The sequence below is a fragment of the Hemiscyllium ocellatum genome, chromosome 31, assembly GCF_020745735.1.
Source record: "Hemiscyllium ocellatum isolate sHemOce1 chromosome 31, sHemOce1.pat.X.cur, whole genome shotgun sequence".
Taxonomy (NCBI): Eukaryota; Metazoa; Chordata; class Chondrichthyes; order Orectolobiformes; family Hemiscylliidae; genus Hemiscyllium; species Hemiscyllium ocellatum.
The window spans coordinates 55,274,393-55,294,637 of record NC_083431.1 but is presented as its reverse complement, the minus strand read 5'-3'; the positions used below and the strand labels follow the sequence as shown (position 1 = coordinate 55,294,637).

Genomic DNA, 20,245 nt, shown 5'->3' with positions numbered 1-20,245 from the left:
CTTGGCACATACTGTCACGAAACCATCCTGCACACATTGGACAAAAACTGACTTATCTAAAATACTTGAACCAGTATCTCCAGTCAATTTTTAGAAAGTTAAGGTCATCCATAACAACTACCCTGTTACTCTCGCTCCTACCCAGAATTATCTTTGCTATCCTTCCCCCCACTCTCTCGCTCCTCACTCTCTCTATCCAAACTCTCTCTCCCGACTCGCTCTCCCCCCACTCACACTTCCCCCCCCACTTTCACTGCCCCTCACCCTCACTCTCCCACCCTCCCTCACCGCCGCACCCCACTCTTTCCCTCCTGCTCCCCTTACTCTCTCCCCCTCCCCCTCACTCTCTCCCCCTCCCCCTCCCCCTCACTCTCACTCTCTCCCCCTCCCCCTCACTCTCTCCCCCTCCCCCCCTCCGGGCCTGACAGACGGACAGACGGACCCTGCAATCAGTGCTGCACCGTTTACCGTAAACTGCAACCTCCGGCAGCTTTCTGACCCCTCTCTGCAGTCCCTGTCCCTGTCTGTGTCTCTGTGGGAGTGCGGAGCCGCCGCCGCGGGGGGACAAGGACCAGGACCAGGACCAGGTTGGGGTCGGGGAGGTAATAAACGGCAGAGCCGGATCGGACTGCGCTCGGGAAGAAAATGTGCGAAACCCGCCATTTACCCCTCCCTGACCCCCACCCGCCCCCAGGGCCCGCTTCCCTGTGACCCACTCCCCTCCCACCCCACCCCACCTCACCTTCCCCAACAACATCCCCTCTCCCCCTGCTCTTGTCCCCACCTCTTGCCCTGCCCCTCCACACCCCTCCCACATATCCTTCCCCCTCCCCCTTCCCTTCCCTTCCTCCCCTTCCTCCCCCTTCCCCTTCCCTCCCCCTCCCCTTCCCCTTCCCTCCCCCTTCCCTCCCCCTCCCCTTCCCCCCCTCCCCCTCCCCTTCCTCCCCCTCCCCCTCCCCTTCCTCCCCCTCCCCCTCCCCTTCCTCCCCCTCCCCCTCCCCCTCCCCCTCCCCTTCCTCCCCCTCCCCCTCCCCTTCCTCCCCCTCCCCCTCCCCTTCCTCCCCCTCCCCCCTCCCCTTCCTCTTCCTCCCCTTCTCTCACTTCCCCCTTTCCCACTCCCCCTTTTCCATTCCCCACTCCACCACCTTTCCCACTCTCATTACCCCCTCCCCATTACCCCTCAACACTCCCATTATCCCCTTCATCGCTCCTGCTTCCAACCTCCTCCCTTACCCCTCCCACCTCCACGTTCCTCCCTTACCCCTCCCTCTTCTCCGCCCACACCCCTCCCTCTTCTCCCCCCACACCCTCATCTCCCCCCAGCCCCCCTCATCTCCCCCTACCCCCCTCATTTCCTCCCTCCCCCCTCCCCTCCCCCCTCATCTCCCCCCTCCCCCTCATCTCCCCCCCCCCTCCCCCCTCCCCCTCATCTCCCCCCTCCCCCTCATCTCCCCCCTCATCTCCCCCTCCCCCTCATCTCCCCCCTCCCCCTCCCCCTCATCTCCCCCCTCCCCCTCATCTCCCCCCTCCCCCCTCATCTCCCCCCTCATCTCCCCCCTCCCCCCTCATCCCCCCCTCATCGCCCCCTCCCCCCTCATCTCCCCCCCTCATCTCCCCCCTCCCCCCTCATCTCCCCCCCTCTCCCCCCATCTCCCCCCCTCACCCCCTCCCCCCCATCCCCCCTCCCCCCTCCCCCCTCCCCCCTCATCTCCCCCCTCCCCCCTCATCTCCCCCCCCTCATCTCCCCCCTCCCCCCTCCCCCCTCATCTCCCCCATCCCCCCTCATCTCCCCATCCCCCCTCATCTCCCCCCCTCATCTCCCCCCCATCTCCCCCTTCCCCCCACATCTCCCCCTTCCCCCCTCATCTCCCCCTTCCCCCCTCATCTCCCCCCTCATCTAACCCCCTCATCTACCCCCCTCATCTCCCCACTCCTCTCCCCACTCCTCTCCCCCACTCCTCTCCCCTCGTCTTCTCCCCCTCCCCTTTCTCCCCCCTCCCCTTTCTCCCCCTTCTCCCCCTCCCCCCTTCTCCCCCTCCCCCCCTTCTCCCCCTCCCCCCTTCTCCCCCTCCCCCCTTCTCCCCCTCCCCCCCTTCTCCCCCTCCCCCCCTTCTCCCCCTCTCCCCTCCCCCTCCCCCCTCCCCTCCCCTCCCCCCTCCCCTCCCCTCCCCCCTTCTCCCCTCCCCCCTCCCCCCTCCCCCCTTCTCCCCTCCCCCCTCCCCCCTTCTCCCCTCCCCCCTCCCCCCTTCTCCCCTCCCCCCCTTCTCCCCTCCCCCCCTCTCCCCCTCCCCCCCCTCTCCTCCCCCCTGCCCCCCTCTCCTCCCCCTCCCCCCCCCCCTCCCCCTCTCCCCCTCCCCCCCTCCTCCCCCTCCCCCCCCCCCCCTTCTCCTCCCCCTCCCCCCCTTCTCCTCCCCCTCCCCCCCTTCTCCTCCCCCTCCCCCCCTTCTCCTCCCCCTCCCCCCTTCTCCTCCCCCTCCCCCCTTCTCCTCCCCCTCCCCCCCTTCTCCTCCCCCTCCCCCCTTCTCCTCCCCCTCCCCCCTTCTCCCACTCCCCCCTCCTGCCCCACCCACTCCCCTCCTCCCCTCCCACTCCCCCCTCCTCCCACTCCCCCCTCCTCCCACTCCCCCTTCCCCTCCCTCGCCCTCCCCCTTCACCCCTCCCCCCCCCTCCCCCTCCCCCTTCTACCCCTCCCCCTCCCCCTTCTACCCCTTCCCTTCTACCCCTCCCCCTCCCCCTTCTACCCCTCCCCTCCCCCTTCTACCCCCCCCCCCTTCTACCCCTCCCCCCTCCCCCTTCTACCCCTCCCCCATCTCCCCTCCCCCTCCCCACCCTCCCCCACCCTCCTCCCCCCTCCTCCCCTCTCCCCCCACCTCCCCCCCCAACTCCCCCCCCTCCCCACCTCCCCCCCCTCCCCACCTCCCCCCCCCCTCCCCCTCCCACCTCCTCCCTCCCCCTCCCCCCTCCTCCCTCCCCCTCCCCCCCTCCCCCTCCCCCTCCCCCTTCTACCCCTCCCCCTTCTACCCCTCCCCCCTCCCCCTTCTACCCCTCCCCCCAATCTCCCCTCCCCCTCCCCTCCCCACCCTCCCCCTCCCCCACCCTCCCCCATCTCCCTCCCCCTTCCCCCTCTCCCCCTTCCCCCCCCTTCCCCCTCCCCCTTACCCCCTTCCCCCCTTACCCCCCTCCCCCCCGCCTCCCCCCGCCTCCCCCCCCCCACCTCCCCCCTCCCCCTCCCCCCCTCCCCCCCCTCCCTCCCCCCTCCCCCTCCTCCCTCCCCCTCCCCCTTCTACCCCTTCCCCTTCTACCCCTCCCCCCCTTCTACCCCTCCCCTTCTACCCCTCCCCCTCCCCCCCTCCCCCTTCTACCCCCCCTCCCCCTTCTACCCCTCCCCCCTCCCCCTTCTACCCCTCCCCCCTCCCCCTTCTACCCCTCCCCCCAATCTCCCCTCCCCCATTTCCCCTCCCCCTCCCCCCCACCCTCCCCCATCTCCCTCCCCCTTCCCCCTCTCCCCCTTCCCCCCCTTACCCCTCCCCCCTTCCCCCTCCCCCTTAACCCCTTCCCCCCTTCCCCCTCCCCCTTACCCCCTTCCCCCCTTACCCCCTTCCCCCCTGCTCCCGTCCCCCCTCCTCCTCCCCCTCCCCCTCCTCCCTCCTCCCCCTCCTCCCTCCTCCCCTCCTCCCTCCTCCCCCTCCTCCTCCTCCTCCTCCCCCTCCTCCCTCCTCCCCCTCCTCCCTTCTCCCCCTCCTCCCTTCTCCCCCTCCTCCTCCCCCCTCCTCCTCCCTCCTCCCCCTCCCCCCTCCTCCTCCCTCCTCCCTCCTCCTCCCTCCTCCCCCTCCCCCCCTCCCCCTCCTCCTCCCCTCCCCCTCCTCCTCCCCTCCCCCTCCTCCTCCCCTCCCCCTCCTCCTCCCCCCTCCTTCCCCTCCTCCCCCTCCTCCCCCTCCTCCTCCCCCTCCCCCTCCTCCCCCTCCTCCCCCTCCTCCCCCTCCTCCTCCTCCTCCCCCTCCTCCTCCTCCTCTCCTCCTCCTCCTCCTCCCCCTCCTCCTCCTCCTCCTCCTCCCCCTCCTCCTCCTCCTCCCCCCTCCTCCTCCGCCCCCCTCCCCCCCTCCTCCTCCTCCCCCTCCTCCTCCTCCCCCTCCTCCTCCTCCTCCCTTCCCCCCTGCTCCCGTCCCCCCTGCTCCTCCCCCTCCCCCTCCTCCCTTCTCCCCCTCCTCCCCCTCCTCCCTTCTCCCCCTCCTCCCTTCTCCCCCTCCTCCCTCCCCCCTCCCCCCTCCTCCTCCCTCCCCCTCCTCCTCCCTCCCCCCTCCTCCTCCCTCCTCCCTGTCCTCCTCCCCCTCCCCCCTCCTCCTCCCTCCTCCCTCTCCCTCCTCCCCCCCTCCCCCCCTCCCCCCTCCTCCTCCCCCCCCTCCTCCTCCCCCCCTCCCCCCTCCTCCTCCCCCCCTCCCCCCTCCCCCCTCCTCCTCCCCCCCCCCTCCCCCCTCCTCCTCCCCCTCCCCCTCCTCCCCCCTCCCCTCTCCTCCTCCCCTCCCCTCCTCCTCCCCCTCCCCCTCCCCGTTCCCCCCCCTCCCCCCACTCCCCCTTCCCCCCCTCCCCCCCTCCCCCCGCCTCCCCCGCCTCCTCCCCCCGCCTCCTCCCCCCCGCCTCCTCCCCCTCCCCCCTCCCTCCGCCTCCCCCCGCCTCCCCCCACCTCCCCCCCCCCCTCCCCACCTCCCCCCCTCCCCACCTCCCCCCTCCCCCCTCCCCCCTCCTCCCTCCCCCTCCCCCTCCCCCTCCCCCTCCCTCTCTACTCCTCCCCCTCCCCCTCTACCCCTCCCCCTTCTACCCCTCCCCCCTCCCCCTTCTACCCCTCCCCCCAATCTCCCCTCCCCCTCCCCTCCCCACCCTCCCCCTCCCCCACCCTCCCCCTCCCCCACCCTCCCCCTCCCCCACCCTCCCCCATCTCCCTCCCCTTCCCCCCCTCCCCTTCCCCCTTCCCCCTCCCCCTTACCCCCTTCCCCCCTTACCCCCCTCCCCCCCTCCCCCCGCCTCCCCCCGCCTCCCCCCTCCCCACCTCCCCCCCTCCCCTCCCCCCTCCCCCCTCCTCCCTCCCCCCTCCCCCTCCTCCCTCCCCCTCCCCCTTCTACCCCTTCCCCTTCTACCCCTCCCCCTTCTACCCCTCCCCTTCTACCCCTCCCCCTCCCCCCCTCCCCCTTCTACCCCCTCCCCCTTCTACCCCTCCCCCTTCTACCCCTCCCCCCTCCCCCTTCTACCCCTCCCCCCAATCTCCCCTCCCCCATTTCCCCTCCCCCTCCCCCCCCACCCTCCCCCATCTCCCTCCCCCTTCCCCCTCTCCCCCTTCCCCCCCTTACCCCTCCCCCCTTCCCCCTCCCCCTTACCCCCTTCCCCCCCTTCCCCCTCCCCCTTACCCCCTTCCCCCCTTACCCCCTTCCCCCCTGCTCCCGTCCCCCCTCCTCCTCCCCCTCCCCCTCCTCCCTCCTCCCCCTCCTCCCTCCTCCTCCTCCCCCCTCCTCCCTCCTCCCCCTCCTCCCTTCTCCCCCTCCTCCCTTCTCCTCCCTCCTCCGTCCTCCCTCCTCCTCCCTCCTCCCTCCCTCCTCCCTTCCTCCTCCCTTCCTCCCTCCTCCTCCCTCCTCCCCCTCCCCCCCTCCCCCCTCCCCCCTCCCCCTCCTCCTCCCCTCCCCCTCCTCCTCCCCTCCCCCTCCTCCTCTTCCCCCCTCGTTCCCCTCCTCCCCCTCCTCCTCCTCCTCTTCCCCCTCCCCTCCTCCCCCTCCTCCCCCTCCTCCTCCTCCTCCCCCTCCTCCTCCTCCTCCCCCTCCTCCCCCTCCTCCTCCTCCTCCTCCTCCTCCCCCTCCTCCTCCTCCCCCTCCTCCCCCTCCTCCTCCTCCCCCTCCTCCTCCTCCTCCCTTCCCCCCCGCTCCCGTCCCCCCTGCTCCTCCCCCTCCTCCTCCCCCCTCCTCCTCCCCCCTCCTCCTCCCCCCTCCTCCTCCCTCCCCCTCCCCCCTCCTCCTCCCTCCCCCTCCCCCCCCCCCCTCCCCCCTCCCCCTCCCCCCTCCTCCTCCCTCCCCCCTCCCCCCCTCCTCCCCCCCCCCTCCCCCCTCCCCCCTCCCCCCTCCCCCTCCCCCTCCCCCTCCCCCCCCCCCCCCCCCTCCCCCCCCCCCTCCCCCCCTCCTCCTCCCCCCTCCTCCTCCCCCCCCTCCTCCCCCTCCTCCTCCCCCCCCTCCTCCCCCCCCTCCTCCCCCCCCTCCTCCCCCCCTCCTCCCCCTCCTCCTCCCCCTCCTCCCCCCCTCCTCCCCCTCCTCCCCCTCCTCCTCCCCCTCCTCCCCTCCTCCCCCCCCCCTCCCCCTCCTCCCCCTCCTCCCCCTCCTCCTCCCCCTCCTCCCCTCCCCTCCTCCCCCTCCCCCTCCTCCCCCCTCCCCCCCCCCCTCCTCCCCCCCCCCCCCCCCCCCCTCCTCCCCTCCCCTCCCCCTCCTCCCCCTCCTCCTCCCCCTCCTCCTCCCCCCCTCCCCCTCCCCCCCCCCCTCCTCCCCCTCCCCCTCCTCCCCCTCCTCCTCCTCCCCCTCCTCCTCCCCCTCCTCCTCCCCCTCCTCCCTCTTCTCCCCTCCTCCCCTTCCTCCTCCTCCCCCTCCTCCTCCCCCTCCCCCTCCCCCTCCCCCTCCCCCTCCCCCTCCCCCTCCCCCTCCCCCTCCCCCTCCCCCCCTCCCCCTCCTCCCCCTCCCGCCTCCTCCTCCTCGCCCCTCCTCCACCTCCCCCTCCTCCTCGCCCCTCCTACTCCCCCCTTCCTCCTCCCCCTTCCTCCGCCCCCCTTCTCCTCCTCCTGCCCCTCCTCCTCCTCCCCCCTACTCCTCCTCCTCCCCCTCCTCCTCCTCCTCCTCCTCCTCCTCCCCCTCCTCCTCCTCCTCCTCCTCCTCCCCCTCCTCCTCCCCCTCCCCCTCCTCCTCCCCCCTCCTCCTCCTCCTCCTCCTCCTCCCTTCCCCCTTCTCCCTTCCCTCTTCTCCCTTCCCTTCCCCCTCCCCTTCCCCTCCCCTTCCCCCTCCCCTTCCCTCTCCCCCCTCCCCCTCCCTTCCCCCTCCCCCTTCCCCCTCCCTTCCCCCTCCCCCCTCCCCCTCCCTTCCCTTCCCCCTCCCCCCTCCCCCTCCCTTCCCTTCCCCCTCCCCCTCCCTTCCCTTCCCTTCTCCCTCCCCCTCCCTTCCCTTCCCTTCTCCCTCCCTTCCCCCTCCCCCCCATCTCCCCCTGCCTCCCCTACCCCCTCCCCCCCACCCAAGTTATATTTTCAGCTGGAACTTTGGTTTCATTCCAATTGTTATTTACCTGTTCGCACTGCAGTAGTTGGTTCAAAGATTTAATGTCCATAATTTTGTAAATTATTATCATGTTAGATTACCCTATCTCCAGCAGTGTTGATAACCTTTAAAGATACAGTTTTCTTTTCTTCATTTAGATAATTGATGCCACAATAAGAATATCAAACTGCTGATTAGTCGCACAGTCACTCCCATAAGTCAGGAAGTATGACCCGCGAGGATGAGATGCCAGACTGGGAAGGAGCCCAAGAGTTTTATGCCAAATATGATCCAAAGGATGTTCTTGGCCGGTGAGACTTTCTGGCTTTGTTTGATTTTTTAAAAATAATGTTATAGTTAAATACTACCCAATACTGTCCTGTTAAATCAAATGATGCCCTCTGCAATATTTTAGAAAACCATAACATTTGAATTTAGTTTTCCAAATCATTCCTCTTAATGTCTCTTAGTAAGTTGATATTAAGTAATTGTTCAAACGCAGTATTTTCTGAGTGCATATTATGATAGTTTTTAAAAAGTTGATACAGGAATTTGATATAAATAATGGTTCGAATTTTTTTTATGCATAAGCAAATAGATTCATTGAGATGTACAGCATGGAAACAGACCCTTCGGTCCAACCTATTCATGCCGACCAGATATCCCAACCCAATCTAGTCCCACCTGCCAGCACCCAGCCCATATCCCTCCAACCCCTTCCTATTCATATATCCATCCAAATGCCTTTTAAATGTTGCAATTGTTCCAGCCTCCACCACTTCCTCTGGCAGCTCATTCCATATACATACCACCCTCTGCGTGAAACAGTTGCCCATTAGGTCCCTTTTATATCTTTTCCATCTCACTCTAAAGCTATGCTCTCTAGTTCTGGACTCCCTCATCCCAGGAAAAAGACTTTGTCTATTTATCCTATCATGCCCCTCGTAATTTTATAAACCTCTATAAGGTCACCCCTCAGCCTCTGACGCTCCAGGGAAAGCAGCCCCAGCCTGTTCAGCCTCTCCCCATAGTTCAAATCCTCCAACCCTGGCAACATCCTTGTAAATCTTTTCTGAACCCTTTCAAGTTTCACAACATCTTTCCAATAGTAAGGAGACCAGAATTGCACGCAATATTCCACCAGTTGTCTAACCAATGTCCTGTACAGCCGCAATATGACCCCCCCAACTCCTGTACTCAATACTCAGACCAATAAAAGAAAGCATACCAGATGCCTTCTTCACTATTCTACTTACCTGTGACTACTTTCAAGGAGCTATGAACTTGCACTCCCAGGTCTCTTTGTTCAGCAAAACTCCCTAGGACCTTACCATTAAGTGTATAAGTCCTGCTAAGATTTGCTTTCCCAAAATGCAGCACCTCGCATTTATCCGAATTAAACTCCATCTGCCACTTCTCGGCCATTGGCCCATCGGCCCATCTGATCAAGATCCTGTTGTAATCTGAGGTAACCTTCTTTGCTGTCCACTACACCTCCAATTTTGGTGTCATCTTCAAACTTACTAACTGAACATCTTATGCCCGCATTCAAATCATTTATGTAAATGACAAAAAGTAGAGGACCCAGCACCGATCCTTGTGGCACTCCACTGGTCACAGGCCTCCAGTCTGAAAATCAACTCTTCACCACCACCCTGTGTCTTCTACCTTTGAGCCCATTCTGTATCCAAATGGCTAGTTCTTTCTGTATTCCGTGAGATCCAACCTTGCTAACCAGTCTCCCACGGAGAACCTTGTTGAACGCCATATAGATCACATCAATTTGCCCTCATCAATCCTCTTTGTTACTACTTCAAAAAATTCAATCAAGTTTGTAGGCATGATTTCCCATGCACAAAGCCATGTTGACTATCCCAAATACATCTACATCCTGTCCCTCAGGATTCCCTCCAACAGCCATGTTGACTATCCCAAATACATCTACATCCTGTCCCTCAGGATTGCCCACCACTGAAGTCCGGCTCACTGGTCTATAGTTCCCTGGCTTGTCCTTACTACCCTTCTTAAAGAGTGGCATCATGTTAGCCAACCTCCAGTCTTCATGGCCACTTGAATAGTTTTACAAGATTTGGGGAAGCAATGGCCTAGTGGTATTATCACTGGACTGTTAATTCAGAGGCCCAGATAATGTTCTGGAAACACGGGTCTGAATCCTGCCTGTTTCCACACTATAAGTAATCTAATCTAAAAAAAAAGCCATTACCTGCTGGACCAAATATCGAATGAAGAATGGTATTGATATAGCTACAGCAGCTTGTCATCAATGGTTAGTATCAAGAGTGAGACAATTTCACCCACCCATGAAATTTGGACTTTTGATATTTGGACTTCTGTTCACTGTCTCTATTACTTTTTCCACACGCCAGTGTCCAACAATCTGCCTTTAGTCTATTAATCATAAATATATGCGCGTATATTTGGTAATATTGAAGGTACATAGCTTAAGTTGCATTGTAATAAATTAGAAACCCTTTCTTTTCTCTGCTTTTTGTTCAAGTGTGTTACACTAAATAGAGTTTTCCTTTACCGCTACTGAAGGGATCTGATGTAAATTTCTTTTGCCCTGAATAGCAGTCAGTCAGGCAAACTGGTCAACTTGATGGTCTCATTGGGATTTTATGCATTCCATGGTGGTTTGTGGAAACAACTACCCACAATTACATCATTTTCCCCTTCCCACATCCTCACACTTTGAGTCATGATATTTCACACTTATTTACATTATATTCCATCTGACATTTCATACCCTATTACTTAACTTGTCTGGGTTTCTTTGAAACTGTAGTGATTGGAACCATGGCCACATGAATGTCGTTGACTATGAGATTCTTGATTGGTGTTGTTAAGTTGGACCAATCAGGAAGCCCTGGATGACAGAGATAAACAGGAGATTCTTTTGGTTGCACTTCAATCCCACGCTCCTGATCTTTGGGCACCCGGTAAAGAGGAGGGAGGGCAGGTCTGAAGACCTCCTCGTGGGTCTGCTCCTGGGCCTGGCCAAACTGGCCATAAACAGGTCCAGGCAGCGGGCCGTAGAGTGGGTCATTAGGGCCGACTGCCTGCCCCTCTTCCGCGGTTACGTTAGAGCCCTGGTGTTCTTGGAGAAGGAGCACGTGGTGTCCACCAACACCCTGGAGTTGTTCAGGGAGAGATGGGTGCCGCAGAGAGTGGAGTGCATTATTTCCCCCTCCAACTCTATTTTGATTTTGTCCCTGCCCTCCCCTTCACTGTTTGATCACACAGCATTGCCCTTTGATGTGAAGGGCACTGCTTGTCACTGGCCACCTGGGTGTTTTCCTATCTTCCTGGTGGTGGAAATTGAATAAAAGATTCATGCACTTTGTGTGTCTCAAACCTGCACACACACAACATGGGTGCTGGGGGGAAAAAAATAAACAGGAGATTCACATAGATGCTGGGGGAAATAAGCACTACTGCAGTTAGGCGTTAGCGTAAGAAAAAAAAGGAAAAGAATAGAAGAAAAAATAGGAGTGGCTACTGTTAGGCGGGAATGTTGGGGAAACTTTTTTAAAAAATAAACAGGCAAGAAAGAAAAAGGACAGGACTGTCAGACTTCCTGTTCACTCTGAGAGCTGCCTCCAAGGGAGATGGATCAGTGAGTGAAGGGCTCTCCACTTTTCCACTAAGGAGGAGAGGAGACAGAGCTCTGAACAGCCTGGAACCACACACTCGGTGTGTCTTATTTACTGCTGTTGGTATTTTTAAAAAAATAAACAGGAGATTCGCATGGCTGCCGGGAACAGATAAGCACTACAGCAGTTAGGTTGTAGTGTGGGGACAGAAACAAAGCAGGAGATTCAGAACATCTCAGCTTAGGAAAGAAAAATAAACAGGAGATTCAGAACATCTCCTCAGTCTGGAGACTGGCTTTGAGCAGACTGGTCACAACTTATGTACACTGTACATGTAAATGAAGAGTGACTTGGTGACGGGACACGCCTCCGTGCAGTTATTTCACTGGCGATTAGAGAACGTTGTGCCTAAAGAAATTGGGCTCACAACAATCATCTTTGAATTGGGGTAAACATTTCTGGCATCATACCTTTATGTAGGAAGCGTGAAGATTAGGCCCGGTATCTGGAAAGAATGTGATATTTTTCCAGGCAAATGACCGGAGCAGATGAAAAGCACCAAGTAATCCTTCTGACTGCTTGCAGACCTGCAGCATTTTCAGTTTTTAGGATCTTAACTTTCCAAGAGACACAAGATAATAAAACTTTCAAGAGTTGGTAGATTTAGTTAAGGAATATTGCAATCCGAAACCTCCTCTAATTCTAAGGCACTATCAGTTTTATTCGGCTATTTGAGAAGGAAGGGAATCTGTATTGGGAATTTTGACAAGGTTATGATGAATGGCAGAGGCATGTGATTTGGGCTAACCCTGAATAAGATGCTGAGGACTCTGGTATGTAGGATTAATGACATAGCCATGCTGAAATGCTTATTCTCTGAAACCCAACTGGGCTTTAAACAGGCACACTGCAGTTGGCTTTGTCATTAGAAAATGCAGCAAGTGGAGTGTGGGAGCTACAGGGCATTCCGATGGGAGTGGACATGCTCACCTGTCTGTCTGAGTCTCCAGAACACCACTTTGAGGGTTGGCAATCATAGAGCCTCATGCAGCACATATCAGCCATGATCATATTGAATGGCGGTGCAGGCTCGAAGGGCTGAATGGCCTACTCCTGCACCTATTGTCTATTGTCTATATCCTGAGCAGAAGGAACTTAGTTCAGGCCACAGCAAAACCCCAAAACAAAGCCGGACCTTAACCAAATGGCTCAAAAGTTCTTCAGAATTTAGGCTAGCACACCATTGTGTTTGCAGCCAGAACGTGGACTAGAGACAGTAAAGGAGTCCTATGATGCTTGCCTTGAGTAAGAGAACTTAATGGCTGGAATCCAGGAAAGTGCACACCCTGGAAATCCCACCTACATGTGGGTTAGAACGGTTAATTTGTTTAGCAATATCCAAATCAGAGCCGATTAAAATAAATGTCTGGTCAAGTGGCCACCTGGTTTTCATGGAGGTTGATACTGGCACAGTGTTATTAATGGGTGGAGAATCTGTCTTTAACAAGATTCACTCTGTGCTCCAACTGTTATGTTTGCACAAGAATGAGGGGTGACCTTATTGAGGTGTATAAAATCATGAGGGGCATAGATAGGATGAATGCGTACAGTCTCTCTCCCAGGAATGTGGAATTGAAAACTAGAGGGCATAGGTTTAAGGTGAGAGGGGAAAGGTTTAGGAAGGACCTGAGGGACAACTTCTTCACGCGGAGGGTGGTACATACATGGAATGGGCTGTCAGAGAAAGCAGGTCAATAGCAACATTTAAAACTTCAGCATGTTTGGACAGCTCATATCATCCATCATCCAATGTTCCGGCAGAAAGAAAAAGCCTACAGCTTCACTCATTACCAACTGTTCTGGTTCCTGTTCGATTATAAAACTACCCCTCACATAACTACAGGGATAGCTCCAGCAGTATTGCTGATGGGGAAAAATTAAACCAGATATTCCCAGACTTGGAGATGAATGTAAGATGGTACTAATGTCTACCACATGTCTCCTCTAAGTGAGAGAGACACTTTACTCCAGGGGGCAAAGTTTGGTGCCACAGAAATGACCTGGCATGGGTACAGGAGGAGATCAACATGAAGTCAGGTTCAGTGACATATAAAGTTCAGGTGGGTCAGGTGGTTATGAACAAACGTGTGAATCACCTGAAAGCTGCTACTGCGCAAACAGGGCAGAGCAAACATACCTGGCCCCTCAGAATAGTCAGAAAGGCAATCAGACTCTCCCCCTTTGTCTAGCATCAAGGAACCCTCAGAGTCCAAGATAGGTACAACCTTGATTACCTCCGGAAAAAGAGGGAAAACTCTTCCAAGACAATCTGATGCAAGAGATGGGCTGTGGTCCAGTACATGCCTTCTATGTTCAAGTCCAAGTCAGAGGAACTGGACCTGGGTGACAACATCCCAGGAAAAACTACAAAAGAAGGACCAAGTCTATATGCCCAGACCTAGGTGGTGAGGGATGTAGTGATTGCAACAATGCCCACATGACCTCATTATATGAAATTCTTGATTAGGATTATTAACCTGGGCCAATCAGAGAGCACTTTCTGATTGGTAGAAACAACAGATTCCGCATGTTTCCTCACTCTGGAGACTGTTTTTTAGCTGATTAGTTACCGTGCACATGTAAATCAAGGGTGACTTGGTGCTGGGATACTGGCCTCTAAGATTATTTCAAAACCTTATTGGATTCTTTTCACAACCAGCCATTTTCAAATTTGGAAATATTACAATGGATCTCAAACATCTACATGTAAATTATTTGTATAGATCACGTACAGTTGTGACCATAGCTGTGATCCTTTCAGCACCTACAGTCTACCATCGTGTGAATGATCCAGTTATTCCCACTCTTAATTTTCTGTCTCTTAACCAATTCTCAGCGCTTAGTCATAAGTTACTCCCAATCTCTCACACATTAATTTTCATTACTAAATTTCTGTGGGACCTTATCAAAAGCTTTCTGAAAATCCAAATATATCATACTCCCTGTTTAGTTATGCTGCACATAATATCCTCAGGGCAACTTGAAGCTCTTGACCAGTCTGTGATGACACAGTGGCTCAGTGGTTAGCGGTGCTGCATCATAGCACCAGGGATCCATGTTTGATTCCAGCCCCAGACAACTGTCTGTGTAGAGTTGGCACGTTCTCTCTATGTGTCTATCTATGTGTCCTCTGGTGTCCACCCGCAGTCCAAAGATGTGCAGGTTGGGTGGATTGGCAATGTTAAAATGCCTGTAGTGTCCAGGGACATGTGGATTAGCCATGCGAAATGCAGGGTTACAAGGATGGGTTATGTGATGAGTCTGGATGGGATGCTGTTTGGAGATTCGGTGTGGACTCGTTGGCCGATTGGCCTGTTTCCACACTAGCAATTCTAAAAAAAGCATTTGAATGGGTTTGTTTAATATGATTTCTCTTTTCTAAATCCATGTGTCTGCCTAGTTTTACCATTATTTTCACGATGTTCAGTTACCACATGCTCTATAACAGATTCTGTTATTTTCCAAACAATCAACTTCATGCTAACCAATAACTCTCCATTCTCTCTCCCCCTCCACTTCCCTCCTCACTTCTTTCTTAAATTTTGGAGCAACATTTGTTACATTCCAGTCTTCTGACATCCTTCCAGAAACTACAGAATATAGAAAGAAAATCACCATGAAATTCATCCAGTCCAGAGGGTTGTCACACCTCAGTTCAGTTAACTTTCCCAAGTGCTTTGTTTGTATCAATACTAAAATGTTCAATTCTTAGCTGTACCTTGCTTGCCTAATATTACTGGAACATTTTCTGAACTTTTTTGATTATCCACCTTTATCTTTCTCCTTAGCTTGTATTCATTTTCTCTTTTTCCTTCCTTTTTGGTCCTCTGTTTCTGACTTCTAACCTGTTTTCAATCCTGAGGCTTCCCACTACTTCTGACCACCTTTATAAGCTAGTTCCTCTGTTTTCGCACAATCTTTAGCTGTTTTTGGTAACCGTGGTTCATTTAGACTTCCCTTTGAGTGTTTGTGCCTCAAAGGCTGATTAAAACTAGCCATTGCCAGTTTTCCATCAAATCTTTTTGTGTCTTTTCCTAATCTAATACAGCCATCTTGTCCCTCATGCCTTCATAGTCTCCTTTCTTCAGACTTAAGACTCTAGTTTAAGAATAAATTACAACACAAATAAAATTAACAGGGAATTTTATCATATTAACTTCAAAAGGCTCCTTCTATAGCAAGATTATTACATAGGAAAAAGATGTGCAGGTCAGGTGAATTGGCCATGCTAAATTGCCCGTAGTGTTAGGTAAGGGGTATGGGTGGGATGCGCTTCGGCGGGTCGGTGTGGACTTGTTGGGCCGAAGGGCCTGTTTCCACACTGTAAGTAATCTAATCTAATACAGAAACAGGAGTAGGCCATTTTTTGAGATCCTGGCTGCTCTGTGGCCTAACTCCATATGGCTGCTTTTGGCTCATATCCCTTAATACCTTTGCTTAACAAAAAGGACCTATCTCAGATTTAAAATTATTAGTTAATCTAGTATCAATAGTCATTTGTGGAAGAGAGTTCCAAATCTTTGTGTATAGAAGTGCTTCCTAACATTTCTCCCAAGCAATCTAGACATAACTTTTAGACTATGCCCTCTAGTTCTAGAATCATCAACCAGTGGAAATAATTTAACTTTATCTTCCTGTTTTTTGCTGTTAATATCTTGAAGACTTAAATCAGGCCGCCCCCTTCATTTCTAAACTCTGTAGAAAACAGGCGTAATTTATATAACAAAACAAAGAACTGCAGGAAATCTGAAACAGAAATGAGAATTGCTGGAGGAACTCAGCATCTATGGAGAGAAAGCAAAGTTAACGTTTCGAGTTCTGCTTCAGAACACCTGTGGGTAGAGTTTAGAAATAAAAACGGGACAATCACCTTGCTGGTGGTGTATTATCGAGCCCCAATCAATCAGTAGGTGATTGAAGAGCGGATGTGTAGACAATTCGGGACCAGGGCATCGTGGAGGAAACCATCCCTGCAGAAGGCTGACAAGGGAGGGAAGGGGATTATGTGTCTCACTGTGCCATTCCACTATTAATGGAAATGACTATTAATGATCCTGTGGATGTGGATGCTGGTGGAATGGTAGGTGAGGACAAGGGGAACCTTATCGCTGTTATGGGAGGGCGCACAGGGGATGAGGGCAGAAATGTGGGAGATGGTTCGGACATATCTGAGGGACCTGTTGTCTATGGTGCTGGGGTATCCTCTATTGAGGAAGGTGGTTGACATTTCAAAGACTATCTTGTTGAAGGACAGATGCAACAGAAACTGAGGAACTGAGAGAATGGAAAAGAGTCTTTACAGGAAACAAGACATGAGGATGTTTAGTCAAGATATCTGTGGGAGTCTGTGCATTTGTAGTGGATATTGGTGGCCAGCCTATCCCTAGAAGTGGAAACAGACGTCGAGGAAGGGAAGGGAGGAGTGATGAGCCAGGTGTTGGTGAGAGTGGGGTGGAAATTGGAAGCAAAATAGATACACTTTACCAATTCCAGATGAGAGAGGGGAGTATCATTGATATACTGGAGAACAATCTATGGGCAGGGATCAGGTAGGATTGGAATAAGGAATGTTCCATATACCCAAAGAGGCAGGCATAACTAGGGCCCACAAAGGTAGCCATGGCCACATCTTTGACCTGAAGAAAGTGGGAAGAGTTAAAAGAGAAGTTGTTCAATCTGGCAACGACCTTGGGTTGGCAGACGAGACTGGTCTTGGATAGGGACGGCTCAAGCCTATTTTCCATAAAGAAGCAGAAACCCCTGAGACCATCCTGGTAGAAGATGGATGTGAAACTGACAGAAATGCTGTCATCAAACTGTTCAGCAGCATCACACAGGGTGAATAAGTCCAAATGAATTTTGATGCAGTTTTCTCCAAGCATCTGTTCTATTAAAAAAATCTATATAAATCTGTTGAATGCTTTAGTGAGATCTATAAAAGCAAGATAGAGATGTATGTTTCTCTGTCCAGAAGCATAGCAACATTGTCACAAGATGCTGGCCAGATGATACCAAACCTTCTGAGTTTCTCCAGCATTTTCTGTGCTTATTTTAGATTTCCAGCATTCACTGTACTCTGCTTTTATGCAATAGATCTGCTCGTTCCTTCTCTGAAAGGAACTTTGCAATTGGTGCCATATTATTTCTGATGAAAACACTAGACTACATTTTACCTGGAGAAAGGTATAGCCAGGGAGTGAAAAGAACTTAAAACCATTTATTGTGGCCAACAAGAGTGGTTGAACAGAGAGGAGCAGATCTGCCCCAACTCAGCTGGTCATAACACTAACTGCAGTCTGGCAGCATCTTTGTTTTGAATTGTCCCCATGTGCTACATTTATAGCCATCCAGCCAGTATCCTTTTTAATCATTCAGGCTAAAGTTTTGTGAAAACTCTTCAAATAAATTTAGAAGTTGATATGATGGTTGTGCAGAAAACTTCACCTTATCATGGGAGGCATGGTCACTGACACTAAATGTTATTAGTGGGGAATGAAGCTAGGAACTACCAGCCACAAAATACATTCACTTTGAGCAGCATGTTCACACAGCGAGACACATACGTAGCAATATCATTCACTGTTTCCTGTGTAAGTCCCTGCTTTTCTTCTCCATGCTAATCAGCATGCTAGATTAGGCAGCAAACTCTATAAGCTTTCCAGACTGAAAACAATGACAAAAATACATATCATCTTGCAGGGAACTCCTCTCTGCTAATAATGCCTTGTTAACTGCTAAGATGGAAATTCATGTATGAAGACTCATGGATTGTTCTTACTGAGTATAAGTGTCAAGAAAACTATAATTATAGGACAAGGTGTCACATCTCTGCCCTTGATTGTGTTAAACAACATCCTACTGGAAATATCTAATACTTGCTGCTACCTTGTGTTCATGGTGACAGTATGTTGATGCAGAATTGAATGCACACATAAGGGCAACAATCAGCTTTCAGGAGCATAGAATAACACCACATTAGTCCTCAGGATCAAGATGCTGATTTCTGAGGTCTGTGTTCTCAGCACTTTCTTAAACTGCTGGGATGTGTTGGAAGGCTTTCAGCTGTCAACAAAGTAAACACAATCATTTCCATTTTCATTGTTTGCACCATATTTTGGCATCTCATATAAGGAGAAAAAATCATGAATGTTAAAACTGTCCCTGAGATAAAGTGAGCACTCAGCAAGCAGAGGCAACATTGATGGCTGGGCCATGTTTCAGAACAGCATGGAGCAAGATCAGATACCCAGGGACCATCCTGGGAAGATTAATTTTTACACCAAGGAGAACTAACCAACAACAGGGAAAATGGGTGTGTACCAGCACCTGCACCACTTGACCAGTGGCTACAGTGGCTTACAACAGGACAAGCACTCAAAGCAATGGCCCATCATGACATCTGATAACCATGGAATCAGCTCTTCATCCAGCAGCAGAACAGGAGTCCTAATATTCCTACCCCATCCACAATGGCATTGCTACATATCCATGAACTCATGTAGGTAAAATTAAGTCAACAATAGGTTAGAATATGGAAAGCACATATTGGGTGTGGAAAAATAGAAACAGGAGAGCAAAGTCTGTAGATGAAAGCTCCAGAGCACAAAAGGAGTTATCCCTCACAGCTCTTTTCATTTTAGCAATGGTGATACAATGCTGTCTGCAGAGCAACAGTCAGTCTTAATTCAATTACTCATTAGTTGGACAATCCCCTCTAGACCCCTGTATGCAGTATTCCCCTCAAAAGGCTGTAGACAGTAATCCCCGAAATAGGCTGTAGACATTAATCCCTGAGGCAGGCTGTAGATAGTAATCCCTTGGACAGGCTGTACTTGGTTCCCTAGATATATCGTAGATGGCATTCCCCTAGACAGGCTGCAGACAGTATCCTTCTGGACAGAATGTACACAGTATTCTCCTAGACAGATTGTAGACAGTAAGCCTTGAGACAGACTACAGACAGTATTCCCCTTGATGGACTGTAGATAGTATCATCCAGACTATAGACACTACATTATACTCAGACAAACTCTAGATGGCATCCTTCCTAGACAGCCTGTGGATAGTACACTAACCAAGACATACTGTAGACAGTATCCTGCCCAAATAAACTGTTGATAACACTGTACATCTCAGTCAGACTTTAGACAGCCTTGTCTCCAGACACACTGATATAGACAAATCTTAGAGAAGTGTATAAAGAATACAGTATCAATTGTATAGGATTTCAATATCCCCAATATGAACTGGGAGAGACAAAGTCCTTAGCGGGGAAGAATGCTTAAAATGTGTGCAGGAGATCTTTGAAAGGCAGCATATTGAAAGTCCTACATGAGACAGAGGCAGTGACGGATCTAATTTTAGGCAATGAACACAGGCAAGTAGTAGATGTGTAAATGGTTGGAGGTAGGAGGCAGAGGGCACACATTACTGACCACAATTCAGGAATATTTAAACTAATTACAGACAAGCACAGAAGTAGACCAGAAACAAAGATTCTGAATTTGAGGAGAAAGTGAGGACTGCAGATGCTGGAGGTCATTTGAGGTCAATAAAATTCCTTAGAAACCACTTTCCATCTCGAAGGACAAAGGCAGACCATTTTTAGAATTATGTGTCGCAAGGAAAATGGTGGGTTTAATAAGAAGTGTCAACTTTAATTTGTAAAGGAAAATCATGTTTAACTGACTTGCTGACATTTTTGAGGGTGTAACAGGATGACTGAAAGAGGGTAGCACTGTTGATGGACTTCCATGGTCACTACATGGAGTACATAGCTGCTGCCTGCAGGTTCCTTTCCATTCACTATTCTGACTTGGGAAGATATTCTTGTTCCCTCAATGTCATTGAGTCAAATTCCTGGAAACCTTTTGCCAACAGCATTGTGGATATCCTTGCACCAAATGGATTGCTCATCACCATCTTCTCAAGAGCAATTAGGAATTGATAATAGATGGCCATATGGAAAAGGAGGAAACTGGTTCAGAGTCTCACCTCTGAAAGGGTTCAGATTTGATAGTGAAGTGTTGGCAAGGCACTGGGACGGGATTTTGAAGAAAGTGAGAGTGGAAATTGTGGGTGCTGGCCACAATCCTCTTTGGACTCAGGAAGGAGCCAAAAAACTGGAGAATCACAAGCATTATGGCCTGTTCAAGAAAGATTGTAATGATAAACTACAAAACAGTCTGTATAACTTCATGGTGGGGAAGTTTCTTGAAATAACTATTTGGGACAAAATTAGTAATCACAAGGAAAATAGTGGGTTGTTTAGGAAGTGTCAGCATGTATTTCTAAAGGAAA

At 53.2% G+C, this 20,245-nt stretch overlaps 1 protein-coding gene across 2 annotated transcripts in view; it reads left to right on the top strand.

Annotated features, from left to right (window-relative positions):
• Positions 1-419: 419 nt before the first annotated feature.
• Positions 420-20,245, top strand: part of LOC132830609 (phosphorylase b kinase gamma catalytic chain, skeletal muscle/heart isoform-like) — a 184,627-nt gene continuing 164,801 nt past the window's right edge. For both annotated transcript variants that reach the window (XM_060848481.1, XM_060848480.1), the window contains exons 1-2: positions 420-602; positions 7,430-7,582. In XM_060848481.1, coding sequence (XP_060704464.1) covers positions 7,500-7,582 — 83 coding nt within the window. In that variant the 5' untranslated portion in view covers positions 420-602; positions 7,430-7,499. The remainder of the gene's footprint in view (positions 603-7,429; positions 7,583-20,245) is intronic.